Source organism: Diceros bicornis, chromosome 27 (assembly GCF_020826845.1).
Source record: "Diceros bicornis minor isolate mBicDic1 chromosome 27, mDicBic1.mat.cur, whole genome shotgun sequence".
Classification (NCBI taxonomy): Eukaryota; Metazoa; Chordata; class Mammalia; order Perissodactyla; family Rhinocerotidae; genus Diceros; species Diceros bicornis.
This window is the reverse complement of record NC_080766.1, coordinates 19,602,001-19,616,788: the sequence shown is the minus strand read 5'-3', so window position 1 is coordinate 19,616,788 and position 14,788 is coordinate 19,602,001. Positions and strand designations below refer to the sequence as shown.

The 14,788-nt window shown below is 39.8% G+C and overlaps 1 protein-coding gene across 3 annotated transcripts in view; it reads right to left on the bottom strand.

The window, feature by feature from the left end:
• The window catches only part of CXADR (CXADR Ig-like cell adhesion molecule), a 70,294-nt gene that overhangs the window by 25,394 nt on the left and 30,112 nt on the right, over nucleotides 1-14,788 (bottom strand). For all 3 annotated transcript variants that reach the window (XM_058522946.1, XM_058522944.1, XM_058522945.1), the window contains exon 4: nucleotides 213-368. In XM_058522946.1, the coding sequence (XP_058378929.1) occupies nucleotides 213-368 (156 nt within the window). The remainder of the gene's footprint in view (nucleotides 1-212; nucleotides 369-14,788) is intronic.

The following is a 14,788-nucleotide window of genomic DNA, read 5'->3' as shown; positions in this document are numbered from 1 at the left end:
TGACATCGTTATAAAAATATCTCTTCGTGTATACTACATGACACTAAGTTGTCATTATAAAATGCTGAATAATTCCCAGGGAATCCTGACTGTTCTGTATAAAAAAGGGAAGGTATTTGGGAATTAAGAAATACATGTACATACACACACAACCCTACTAGATTTAACCCGAAATCAACAGCACATGGTACAAATTGTATAATCAGCAGTACCTGGTAACCACGAGGTGGGCAGCTTCCGTGAGTCAGACAGTTTTTGCCATTCATAGCGTAATGGAAGTGAACCTTCTTTGGATTCACATTTTAGTTTAAAGTCACTTCCAATTTCTTCTGATCCATCAATGTAACATTTTGTGCTCGAAGGCTTAACTGAGAAAAGAAAATAAATTATAACGTTATACAAGAGAATAGAATTTGTTTACGATGATTACTGAAACACACAGCATGCTGCACTTGGGTCCAGAGTTGACAAGACTGAAAGACTACAATAGGTTGCCAACACCAGTTGACTCAGCTTTATCCAACACAAAACAGGCAAGAATAAGCTCAGGCAAGCAGCCATTCATAAGGAGGTCTGGCAGCATCTCAGGTGCAGCTCTGTGCCCCTCCATTCCAAGGAAAAGAAAGGATGATGCAGGCTGGGCCACTTCAGACTCAAGGAAGCTTTCCTCCCTCCATTCATTACCTATCCTTCTCAGTGCTTGACATGAAGCCCTCTGGGAGTATGTGCGATGTCACATCCCTCTGGGTGCTGTAACCCTGCCAATCAGGCGGTTTATAATAAATAATGCTGATAACAGGGACAATTTGCTTACTGCAGCAAGGACCAATTAACCTTCTGCATTTACATGAACCCAAAACCATCCACAGAGCACTGTTATAAAAAGGTCAATCTAAGGTTATATTCTAGGTCCCTCTGGGGAACTATTTAGAGCAGCTGCTAACCCCATTACTTGCAACTCACCCCAACAATGGATTAACACCATGGCGTTTCATACTCTTCTGCTGAACTTCATTAAGGCATAATATACATACAATCAACATATTTTAATCAAAGGTTGATCATTTTAACAAATGTGTATATACACACACTCGGTAAGCACCACTCCAATCTTCTCCCAAGCAAGTCCCCTAAGTGGATGTGGTCATCTGAGGTCACAACCCTGGCCCCATGCAGCCACTGATCAGATTTCTATCACTACAGAATAGTTCTGCTTCCTAAAGTCATATAAATCGATTAATATAGTATGTACTTTTTTGTCTTGCTTCTTTTATTCATTGTAAGGCTTCTGACATGGGTCCATGTTGTTGGATAGATCAGTAGTTCATTCTTTTTTATTGCTGAGTTGTAGTCCATGGACTGACTATAACATAAACTTGCTTATCCATTCATCTGTTGATGAACACTGTTTCCAGTTTTTGGGCTACTGTTAAAGCCTAATTAGCTAAACTGAACAGGAGCAAGTGTGGAGTCTGTCAAAATCAGACTGACTGAGCAGTGAGGAAGCCACTGTGAGGAGCTGTGGAATGGCACTGGACAAGAGAGTAGGGATTCTGAAGGATTCTTTTTTTTTAAATTATTTTATTGAGGTCATATTGGTTTACAACATTGTGTAATTTCAGATATACATTGTTATATATCAGTCTTTGTAAAGACTGCATCATGTTTATCACCAGGTCTAGTTTTTATCCATCACCACACATATGTGCCCCTTTCCCCCTCCCCCACCCCCTTCCTCTCTGGTAACCACTAATCTGTTCTGCTTATCCATGTGTTTGATTATCTTCCACATATGAGTGAAATCATATGGTATTTGTCTTTCTCTGTTTGGCTTATTTCGCTTAGCATAATACCCTCAAGGTCCATCCATGTTGCAAATGGCACAATTTTGTCTGTTTTTATGGCTGAGTAGTATTCCATTGTGTATATATACCACATCTTCTTCATCCATTCATCCACTGATGGGCACTTGGGCTGCTTCCACATCTTGGCTATTGTGAATAATGCGATGAACACATGGATGCAGAAATCTCTCTGAATTGTTGATTTCATGTTGAAGGATTCTGAGGAGAGTCTAAGAGAAACGGAGACCAGTTCTGAATTGGATGCTGTTTCTGAGGCAGGACTAGGAGAAGCAAGGATTAAACTGGAACTGAGGGCCGTTTAGCAACTGAGTCTCCTCTGCAAAGGAGAGTAATGCAGAGTGGGGGCAACACTGGGGAGACAGCAGCAGTCTCTAGTTCCTGCTGCTCCAGGACCTTGGGAGAAGCAGCGCTTCCTATAAACCCTGCAGCTGGCTTCATATCATATGTCCTCCCAGCCTGAGAAACAGCAGGACTGCTTTTTTCTTTTTTAGTCTGAGCTGATTTTCATTCTTTCAGTCCTCGATGGGCTTTTATTCTTTCACTACTACAAATACATGTGAATGGATTTTACAGTTTTGTGTTATTATGAACAACACTGCTTGAACACTCAGGTAAACTGGTATATGTTTTCCTTTTGCTTGGTAATTGCTGGGTCATACATGGTTAAGTGTACGTTTACCTCTATAAAAAACTGTCAAACTGTTTTCCTAAATTGGCCAACAGGATCTGTGATATCCAGGGGCCCTCTTTAACTAAGGTTGTCAATCATGATTTCACTTCTTCACACATTTCTTGATAATACTAAAGATTGATTGTATTTCTCCCCTTCATCTGTTACTACTTGTGCTTTTTAGTAAGAATCAACAGACGCATTTAAATGCATTGTTTATCTTCCTAAGTGAACCTGTTTCTTTTTCAGATTGATCGACTGCCCCATAGACTACAGCAATTGGACTTGTAAATCAGTTTTGCAAATTATTTCATCCTGTCAGTCTTCAACAAAATGAGGCTGTTCTTCATTTCTTCAAACTACCAACAAATCTTTTATTACATCAATTAGCAGTAAGTGAGATAGTAAAGCAGTGCTTTGTACATCAAACATCTACTGAACACTGTATTCTAATGCTCATCTTTTCTACTGAAAATGTCCCCTTCCCATATTCCAAACATATCTAATAATGGGCACTTACTTAAAGTGGCTACTCAGGAAATTCAGGGCCCCACTGAGTTTGAGATCTCAACATACTCCATCCACCCACAATAGAACAAGATTTTACCAACACTGGTTTCTTAGTGTCACTTTGGAGTGGCCTTCCACCAGGAGAAGAAAATGCAAGTCTTTTACATGCCAACCCCCAACCATTATACCACAGGAAGATTAACTCTTAATCCATGGCACTCTTGCTGGTTTGAAAGAAAGATAAAACCACAAAGGGAACACAGATAAAGTCTTGTCCTCTAATGTTTCTCTGGTCTGAGGTTCCAGGATACTTGGCCACTGTCCTCGGAACATTTGCCTCCATGATCATTAACAAGTCAACAGTCCTTCCCAGGTAAGGTACATGACCATCAACTTGTACTTGGCCAACGCCCCAACATTTAGTAATGCTGTGCTCCATTCACGTATTGCATCATCATCCCTCCGTGCTAGTAGCCTACCTCAGTCTATAGGAAACACACTCTAAATCCCTATTTGGGACAGGATATACTTTTATCATCATGTCATCCATTAAGGAATGCTATTTCTACTTGGTTCAAAATACCCTGACTCCAGGCAAAATCCATCCATAGATGCTAAAAATCAATGGGCAGAAGTTTGAGGAGACACAAAATATTTGCATAGTCTCAAAGTGGCTCCCCCAAGACATTTTTTAATTACAGAAAGAAAAATTATAATTTTATAGGGGACAAACCCCTCAAATAAAACTTAAACCGTGATCATGATTCACAATGAGACATGACATCATGTGCCCCTTGACACGATTGGAGGAAACCACGGAGATGTAAATGCACTGTGGATCTTAGACTAGATCCTAGCACAAAAGGACATTAGTGGAAAATTGTGCAATTCGAAATAGGTCTATAGTTTAGTTAATAGTATTGCCCAACACTAATTTCTTGGTTTTGATAACTGTACTATGATTTTGTAAAATGTTAACAATATTACAAAGTTGATGATGTGTATACTCTCGGGAACTCTCTAGTATTTTTGCACCTTTTCTGTAAAACTAAAATTATTTCAAAGTAAAAAGTGAAAAAGAAAAAGGAAAAGCTCTGCTCTGTACCAATGGCTTGCAAATCCTTCAGGCCCCGAGCTGAGTGAGCGATCACACATGCTGCTCCCACCATGTTCTAGTGGTATGGGTGAACTGTGAGTGCACCACATCATCCAGGAAACTGTTAATGGTGCTTGTGCAACTCTTCAAGACAACCCGGTCTGTTTATACCAAAAGGTATCAATAACAGGCCCTTTCAGAGTTCCAGGGGGAAGAGGCTGGTGATAGGTGGCCACCATATTAACCCTCTATCAATTCCCTTTGTTAGCATCCCTTGCTTTCAGCTTCTTTATTGAGCTGCATCCACATGCACTTTGGGTGCATCTGATGGAATGGGGCAGGTGCCGGCAATGCGGCAAGCTATGGTATCACATCACCCCTCACACCCAGGCAACTAACAGCGTCATCCCAGTTCATGTCCACACAGCACATGGGGCTCAATGAATGAACTCTCACTACTCTATGAACACCATGCTGGCATCTTCTCCAGATTTCCCACCAACAAATCAAGGTATTAGGCAGGCAGAGCCTCTAAGAGTGAACCAAGTGAGAGCTCCACTGGACCATCACTCATTCGGGTCCCTAAAGGGCACTTCATTACATATTTCCTACAGATTCTCCAAGCAGAATTTTCAGATAAAGCTAACAGATACACTTCCATCCAACACTCACTTTCAAGAGAAAATTCTAGTGGTTTCTCCCAGCAGCAGTCATGACTCATCCGAAAACAGGGAAGAAAGAGCTACAAGAAATTCTCCTCTGGCTCTGAGACAGCCTTGCCGGATTAGAGTATTAGTCATCCCCACTTCCCTTCAGCAATCACTTCCCCCTTTCTCCTCCTACTCCCTATTAAGGCCCTCGCTCTCTCCCTGGTTTGAATTCACAGCTAGCTTGGCCATGGTGATCCCCCACAGAGCTAACAAAAGGAGTTACTGTGTCAGTACTTCTCACTCCTCAATCCTGAGCAATGAGAAGTTGGGGTTGTGAGGTTTAATGTCAAAGGGACATTCCTCCCACCTGGCAGTCATGGCTGCTGCCATGAGTGTGCTTAGCCACATTATGTGCCAACACTACTGGCCAACTCAAGTTCCTTCTGGGATATATGCTGCTGTTTGCTATAATGCTTCCTTCAGTCAGGACCTGCAAATTCAATCCAGAACCTCGTCCGTTGGGATCACTCACTCACTCACACACACACACACACTCAAAGTGTGCTTGTCCACACCTCTTCTGGGAATACACACCAACTGCATTCTTCCCAGCATACCTGCCCCCATCAGGGATTTCACAACAAATAATTCTGATAACCAGGTATAATCTGGTTGGTACCTCACTTCACTCAATGCTTACTGGAGTGCAGTGTTAAAAGAAGATATATAGGCAGAGTTATAATCCCAGGTATGCTTGAGTCTGGGATAAGAGTTCAGACAAGTTATTAAACTTTTGCCTGTGCTGGGGCTCAGGACAGGCCGCCTCAAGACGTCCCACAATGGCATATTGACTATTTTGAGTTCAAGTTACTTAAAAAGCAAAAAGGGCTTTCTGACCCTCCTGTCTCTGTTCCCCCTGAAAGCAGGAAATAAATCTCCCATGCGAAAGGTGCTCTCCCTGCCTCTGTATCGCCAGAGCTAGGGAATTCAAGGCTAAGAAGCCTGCATAGACAAACCTTGATAATTACATACCCCAGACCTAAGTTTCCTTGTCCTGTCAATTCTTCACAAATTTATTGTTTCCCTGTGTCAAAGATATATACACTGCCTGTTCTGTTCACTCTCGGAGCATCATTTTTTTATGGGCTCCAATGCGTACGTATTAAACTGGGTTTTTGCTCCTGTTAATCTGGTCTTGTGTCAATTTTACTATTAGTCCAGCCACAGGAACACAAGGGAAGGGGATTTCCCTCACCCCGACAGTTTTGGCGAGCCAGCCAGGAGACCCACCGGCTGGAAAACTGCTTTCTCCCTGAGGCTGCTGCAGCTCAGAGATCCTGGGACATCGACACAGAAGCCGGTGAGAAGGTGAGCTTTCTCACCACACCAGCCTGCCAGATCTCTGTCTGCAGAGTCCAATGGGTACAAAAGTGGTGCGAGTTTCTTTTTCTCTCTCTAAATTTAGACTAGCAGGAGAAAATATTTGTGAAACTAGTTTCTTGGACTTTAGCAACTTTGGCATTTGGTAAAGGAGTACTCTTGGTTTTGTTGATCCCTTCCTCCCAGAGGAGGTCTTTGTTTTCCTTTGTCTCCATCTGTTGTGTCGTTTGTCATAAGGAGAAAGAAGCAGAGGGCAGGACGGCAGCTAAAGGCCCTTGATAAGCCTGCTGTTGGAGCCAGCCTCATAGACTGGACTTTTACGGTTCTCACCAGGCCGGCATCTATCTCCCCTCTGCAAAAACTGGATGAGGTTTTTCCTGCCGCCTTGTTCTGTGTCCTGAGAGCTTGGCTTTGTGACCAATGAAAATGTTTTCTCTGGTCTCCGCCATCGGAAGGTGTATTTACTGAGGTACACCTGGCTGCCAGTAGAAAGACTGGGGTTCCAAGACATGCGGTCACAAGCAGCACTCTCTTTGTCTGGCCGTGCCGGCTCTCAGGGCAGTCTGTCATAAAGGGTCCATAAGGGCTCTTGTCGTCTCAAACTTCGTTGCTTGTGAATGCTGGAAAAATCCCATTCCTGCCTGGTGTCACAGATTAGCAGGTCTGTGACTGGAGGCGTCCCACGCTCTCGCGGGAGACCGGAGACACCGTTTACACTACACGATCCTTACTGCCTATGCGACGAAGGTCTTTCCTTTCCAGACTATTTTTGGGAGTGAACTTTTGGATCTTGTGAGGACTGTATCCTTTTGCACTCTCTTTTGGGGATGCCCCTTGCATCCATCTGTTAAGCCACAAAAAGGCTTATTGGTTTGAGTCACTATTAAGATCCCACTCATCAATGGCCAGACAACGGATCCTTTAAATTGGAAAAACTTCTAAACTGAAAAAAAATTTTTTAAAGAGCTCTCATATTAGTATAACAGCTAGCCATTAAAGACTCCCTTAATAAGATGAAAAGACAGAAAGTAGAACAAAAATCAAGTCCACTAAGACCCCTTCTTATTTGCCTTCAGACATTCGCAGATATTATTTAAAAAAGAAAATCAGGACATTGGAAGTACAATTGTCTGGCACTTAAGAAGGAAAAGGTTAGGGGTTCCCTAATAAGACAAGAGAACAAAAATTTAGACTTAACACTAAGATCTAATGTAAACCCCCTTTTTAAAATCTGGCTCCATCTGCCTGTTTTAGCTTCCTTTTCCTACAAGATTTAAAGAGAACACTCCAGCCTAATCTCTAAGAGTATACAGGCTACTCACGTAAATGTTGAAAGCCTAAAGATAAAGCGGCACCTGGGACAGGCAATAAAGCTCGCTCTGCTGGGCTCTATAATCAGGCTCTGCCAATTCCAGGCCTTCCTATGCAATATCCTTTGCAGATTTATCCTAGAACCCCCTTCCCAGGGAATTTATGTCCCCTGGACAACAGCTCTTTCACCTCTAGTCAATGGCCATTCCGTAACACTGGGTCAAAAAAATTGTTTTTTCATATTGTCCCTTCCTTTCCAAATCCAGACCCACTGATTATTGACCCTTCCTCTCCCAGGGACAGCTATTAACCTTCTTACTTGCCTCACTTAGTGTCCTAAGGGCTTGGCTTAACTTTCTGCCTGCCTGGGACACACATGCAGGCTGTCACTTCCTTCTTTTGTCTATCTTTGGGAATGACTCTGGATCTTGGGAAGATAATAATCTTTGAGGACACCTCTTGGGTCCACAGAGTTGTTTAATACTGCCAAAAATATTTACTGTTTGTCTCAGCTGAAAACTGACAAGATATTTAGAAGGATTTGTTTAGTAGCTCTATGGTCAAAGCTTGGCCAAATTAAAAACTGATATTCAGGCCTTGATAAGAATTTTTTTTAATAGGCCTTCTTCCCTAAGTTAAAATAAACTATGCACCCAGGGAAAAGAAGCAAACTAAGAATAATAGAATTGGACAGGTAAATCAACCTATAATGTCATTTAAGTTACAACTCAATTTCTAAGAAATTAAGAGAAACTGTCCTTACCTTACCAATCTTTGCAAAACTAAAAATGCAGCTCTAAAGACAGTTCAGATTCTACCCATTCCTTTTTTTTTTTTTTTGTGAGGAAGATCAGCCCTGAGCTAACATCCATGCTAATCCTCCTCTTTTTGCTGAAGAAGACCGACTCTGAGCTAACATCTATTGCCAATCCTCCTCCTTTTTTTTTCCCCAAAGCCCCAGTAGACAGTTGTGTGTCATAGTTGCACATCCTTCTAGTTGCTGTATGTGGGATGCGGCCTCAGCATGGCCGGAGAAGCGGTGCATCGGTGCACGCCTGAGATCCGAACCCGGGCCACCAGCAGCGGAGCGCGCACATCTAACCGCTAAGCCACGGGGCCGGCCCTCTACCCATTCCCTTTCACCAGTCCCAAAACCTCCCCTATTTTTCTCAAAAGACATGTAACCTCTCCTTATTTAGATCATTCCCAATTCCTAAGACTGCAGGAAAATTTTAAATCACAATTATCCTGAAACTCCTATAAAAAAACTTGCATTTTTCTCTCTGTCACTAGAAGTTATAAATTTTACCATGTCTTTAAAATGTAAACACCCCAAAAGATAACAGCCCATAATTGCCTGAGACTAAACCTGGCTAACTCAATCAGTAAAGCCTAAGATTAAAAAAAAAGTTTTGTTTTAAACACAGGCTGCTGAAGAGACTCTGTTGCCCCAAATCTAATTTACGGCTTCCTTGTCTAAGGCAGGCATATCTTAAAAGCCTTCCCCCAAACTACTGACAACAACAAAACTTTTAAGTAGGTAACCTTAACTTGTCCCATCTTGTAGTGACACAATTATTTATAAATTAGTTTTATATTATACCTGATTCAGGGCTGAAACTTTTAAAATAAAAGCTGTAAGATCTCTGTTTGTGTCTGTCTATGTATACGTATGTATATTATAGATATTTTCTACCTGCAGATGGTATTAACAACATTCATTTCTGTAGAGCTCTATTTAACAAACTAAGCACTTACATAAATTATTTCTAAATAGAATAAAAACCAATCCAAATGTTTTTCAAGTTAATGTAATAGAAAATCATCTTTGATAAATAAAAGCTTGCGTAAGTTTGTTGGCTTAATTGAAACAGGCATGCCTTCACAGTTATCAACGTTGGATATAATGCAAACATGCAACTTTTGTTCTACCTGGGTTATTAATCAAATAAACTCACGTTATCTCTGCTATAAAATTGGTTAGCAAAAAAATAGTAATAATAAAATAATGGCTAACTGCTTTAATGTCTTATAAAATTTTCATACATAATCTAAGTATAATTGTTAAGAACAAATAAATTATATAGATGTTAATAAAATAAAGATTTTTTGGTACAATAACTGTGTTTTATGGTGTATGTACTTAAAAATAACTTCCCCCAGTCTTTTTTTTTTTTTTTTTTTGTGTGTGTGTGTGAGGAGGACCAGCCCAGCCCTGAGCTAACATCCAATGCCAATCCTCCTCTTTTTTTGCTGAGGAAGACTGGCCCTGGGCCAACATCCATGCCCATCTTCCTCCACTTTATATGGGACGCCGCCACAGCATGGCTTAACAAGCGGTGCGTCGGTGCACACCCGGGATCCGAACCGGCGAACCCCGGGCCGCCACAGCGGAACGTGTGCACTTAACCGCTTGCGCCACCGGGCCGGCCCCATTCCCCCAGTCTTTTTGATGGCTTAAAATGTTAAAGTTTTACTAGGTAAGGTTAAATAATAAAATGTTCATTAAATATCTATATCATCTCCAGATAAGATAAATTAATAAAATATTAATTACTGTACAGGGGTTTATCTACTTTTGGCTCCTTATTATAGAAAAATTAAAAGATAACTTTGAGTCTATTAATAAACATGTTTTATGCTTTGTTACAAAATTACACTACGAAAAAATGTTTCTAAAAATTATAAAACATCTTCATAAATTTGCCAATCTGAAGAATATGGATATAACATACAGTTCACAATTGCTTCCTTCTTAGTTTTCACTAGCAATTAAGGTTTCTAAGGGTTAAAAATTCTAATGAATGTATACCTAAACTACTAAAATTAATAAGGGAGAAATCTCTGTCTAAAAAAAGATGTATGTTTTTCATAAAAGGTATAAAAAATGAAAATACATTTTGTTAAAAAATAATAATTTTGTCTGAAAATAAAACTGGTTATTTCTGGAAAAAAAAGAGGCAGCGAGTGAGAGAAGAAAATCTTATGTTGTGTGATCAAGTTAGCAAAATTTTAAAAATTTTAAAAATAAGCTTTAATATCAATAGTATATTTATATAAAACTAGAACTTAATTTTCGTCTCTTAAAAGAACAAAATTTTCTTGGAATATCGGTCTGCTCCTGATAAGAGATTATGAAAGATTTTGCCTTACTTTTTTGTGTTTTATCAGAACTACTTCCTGTGCCTTATGTTAAAAGCTGAGTCTTTTCTATTAAAAGAGCTACGATTTTGCAACTATGTCACCTTATTTGTCTTTAAAATATTTTTGTCACTTTGGTTAAAGAGATAATTAAATATTGTTTCATAATGATCTGTGATCATATTTAGGCAAGCGTTTTAAAACCTCTGATATTTTTGATAAACTTTCCAAAATCAAATTCTAGATGAAGTCATTCTGACCTCTAGCTAACTTTGGGATTTTTCAGAGGATCCCTGAAACATCTCAAAGGATTTGTTCGCTCTCTTTATAAAAAGAGGGATATTAAACTAATTAGATTTATTTGATATGTTAAATTACATGGAAAACATTATCAAATAAGAAATAACATTAAGTCTTCTTGACATTGTATCTATATAATTATTGTATGTTAGAAGAGATCCAGAAATTATGTGAAATTCCTGGAAGTCCAATGTATCCTGGTGTAAAATGTTGTCTGTCATCAAAAGTGAGGCTCACACTAGATATCAGGAAAACGTTTGAGCTGACTTGCATGCAAAGGCAGCAATAACAGAATCTGTAAGGGTTATGACACAAGTGGATGAAGTCCATTCTGCTTCTGCCAAAGGAAAAAATTGACCCCTCGTTGCCAGACTTTTGCCATCCTGATGTCCTTATAATATGGCAACCGTCTGCTCCTGAATCAGAGAAATTAAGATGGGTAAACAATGCCTATAAATTAAACAAACAGCCAGGGCTATGGGAAACCCAAGACAGTCGATTGGTTCTTCCCAGCTCCCGGGCAAACTCCATTTTTCAGTTTTCACATTCCTTCATCCAACAGGAAAAACTATTTGTGTCCCCAGAGGCCTCAGAACTCCTCCCTCTGGCTCCTTTGAGCACCTCCAGTTGGACTTCATTCAACTGCCACTTAGGATGGGTTGTCAACATGTTCTTGTTATTATATGTATGTTTTCTGGATGGCTTAAAGCCTTCCTTTGCCACAAGACTGATGCCCTCACAGTGGCAATTAAAACTGTTAGAAAATTGTTTCTCACTTGCCGTATAGCTTCCACAATCTTCAGTGACTGAGGCACCTACTTCACTGGGCAAATTATATAAGCTATAACAAAAAACACAAACTTCTTGGAATTATCACTGTTCCTCTCACCCTCAATCATCAGACAAAGTTGAGAGAACTAACAGAAAAACCGAATTCAAGCAGAACAAGAATTAATTACATAGGACTGAATGAACTGATGAGGATGATTATAATTTTTTATGACTTTTTGTCTAAAATATTACTGGTTTTTTTTAATCTTTCATTTTTCCAGATTTAAGGAAACCTTTTTGTCCTTTTCTCCTACCTATGACTTACAGCAATTTGGTGAATTATGCTTTTGTAGACAGAATTAAAATATTTATCTTTTTCTAACTGATCCCTCCAGAATTTGGAAACTCTTAGTAAGTGAATATTATCTCATGGCAATGTATTTATTTGCATAAGTTCAATAAGAATCTGTTCTCCTTATAAGAGGACACAATTGGAAACACTGGTTATATTACCAAAGCTTTGGCTGGAACATCATATTTGAGAAAAACATACAAACTCAGATATGACCAGACAGCTTTTGAGAGACAAAGATTGGACTTTATGGAATAGAGCCATTTGGAAATAATGGCCTGGTACCTTGTTTATAGCATACCAACAACCTTACTGAGTAAGTAAGGAAGGTCACTTATCTGGCAGGTGCCTGGAACCTCAATATTTTGGGGAACTTCAAAAAAGAGAAGAATTCACCCAAATCTGTAGATATTACAGGCTTTGTCTGATCAGTCCTTGGCTTTCCTGGCCTTGAGAAGCCTTTAAAGTTCAATCTGAGATTCGGTATAAAAAGTTCCAGCTAGGCAGAATAATTGGGCCAAATAAATTTATTTATAAATTTACTTATTTATTTACCTACTTTGCTTATTTACCTTTACTTACTTATTTATGGTGAGGAAGATTAGCCCTGAGCTAACATCTGTTGCCAATCCTCCTCTTTTTGCTGAGGAAGACTGGCCCTGGGCTAACATCCATGCCCATCTTCCTCCACTTTATATGTGGGATGCCTGCCACAACATGGCTTGATGAGCAGTGCATAGGTCCGCACCCGGGATCTGAACCTGCAAACGCCGGGCAGAAGAAGCAGAGTGTGCAAACTCAACCACTATGCCACTGGGCCTGCCCCGGGCCAAATTTATTAAAACTAGTCTTAGTTTACAAACCAGTCAGTCTTAATTTGGCTATCTTTGGTAAAAGTAAGGGTGATTTTAGAGAGAAAAATTGTTTCAGTAAAAACTATAATACACACTTGTAAATATTAAATTTTATTGCTGTTAATTTTCCTTGAAGTTTGTTATTCACCTAAAAACTGGTCTAGATCTTAAATTCTTCTAATTTCCTCAAATATTTGGCTATAAATCTCCAAACTAATGTTTTCAATTTTTTCCATCATTTATATTTGGAATCATTGAAAACTGAACCTGCCCTTTTCCTAAAGCCCTGCAACCTAAAGCTGGACAACTTGATATAAACTTAAGAGAGATTCACATCTGCTGCTGTGTAAGCCACTCAGAAAGATACCTGAACACCTGATGACATCATCAGAGACATTTCAAACCGCAAAAGACACTCTGATTCTGACATCCAGAGACCTTTTTGACTGGCTGCCCCCTTGGCTCAGAAACTGGTTTATAATTTGCTCTAACCAGTAACCACTGTTTTTCTTTGTTTCTGTAGAAATGCCTCTTATTAAATACCTGATTGCTTGCACCGTAGACCTAACTTTGGGAGCCCACCTGCATCACTGCCTCCTGAAATGAAACATAACTGTTTAACTGAACTGACCTATTTTCAAGACTAAAAGATTAATTCAATGAAAAAATGAAACAATCTACCAGGTCAACCTTTAATATGTGACACTTCCAGGGAAGTTTCAGAGGAGGGAACTGTTGGGGCCCAGGACAGGCCACCTCGAGATGTTCCACAATGGCATACTGACTATTTTGAGTTCAAGTTCCTTAAAAAGCAAAAAGTGCCTTCTGACCCTCCTGTCTGTGTTCCCCCTGAAAGCAGGAAATAAATCTCCTCTGTGAAAGGTGCTCTCCCTGCATCCTTATCACCAGAGCTAGGGAATTCAAGGCCGAGAAATCTTTTTTTTTTTTTTTCATTTTTTGTTTATTGCAGTAACATTGGTTTATAACATTATATAAGTTTCAGGTGTATATCATTATACTTCTATTTCTGCATAGATTACACCATGTTCACCACCCAAATACTAACTACAACCCATCACCACACACTTGTGCCAAATTATCCCTTTTGCCCTCCTCCCTCCCCCCTTCCCCTCTGGTAACCACCAATCCAATCTCTGTCTCTATGTGTGTGTTTGTTGTTGTTATTATCTACTACTTAATGAGGGAAATCACACAGTATTTGACCTTCTCCCTCTGACTTATTTCACTTTGCATAATACCCTCAATGTCCATCCATGTTGTCACAAATGGCTGGATTTCATCATTTCTTATGGCTGAGTAGTATTCCATTGTGTATATATACCACATCTTCTTTATCCATTCGTCCCTTGATGGGCACTTAGGTTGCTTCCAAGTCTTGGCTATTGTGAATAACGCTGCAACGAACACAGAGGTGCACGTATCTTTACGCGTTGGTGTTTTCAAGTTCTTTGGATAAATACCCAGCAGTGGAATAGCTGGATCATATGGTAGTTCTATCCTTGATTTTTTGAGGAATCTCCATACTGTTTTCCATAGTGGCTGCACCAGTTTGCACTCCCACCAGCAGTGTATGAGAGTTCCCTTCTCTCCACATCCTCTCCAACACGTGTTGTTTCCTGTGTTGTTAATTATAGCCATTCTGACGGGCGTGAGGTGATATCTCATTGCAGTTTTGATTTGCATTTCCCTGATAGTTAATGATTTTGAACATCTTTTCATGTGTCTGTTGGCCATCTGTATATCTTCCTTGGAGAAATGTCTGTTCAGGTCTTTTGCCCATTTTTTAATTGGGTTGTTAGTTTTTTTGTTGTTGAGATGCATGAGTTCTTTATATATTTTGGAGATTAACCCCTTATCCGATGTATGG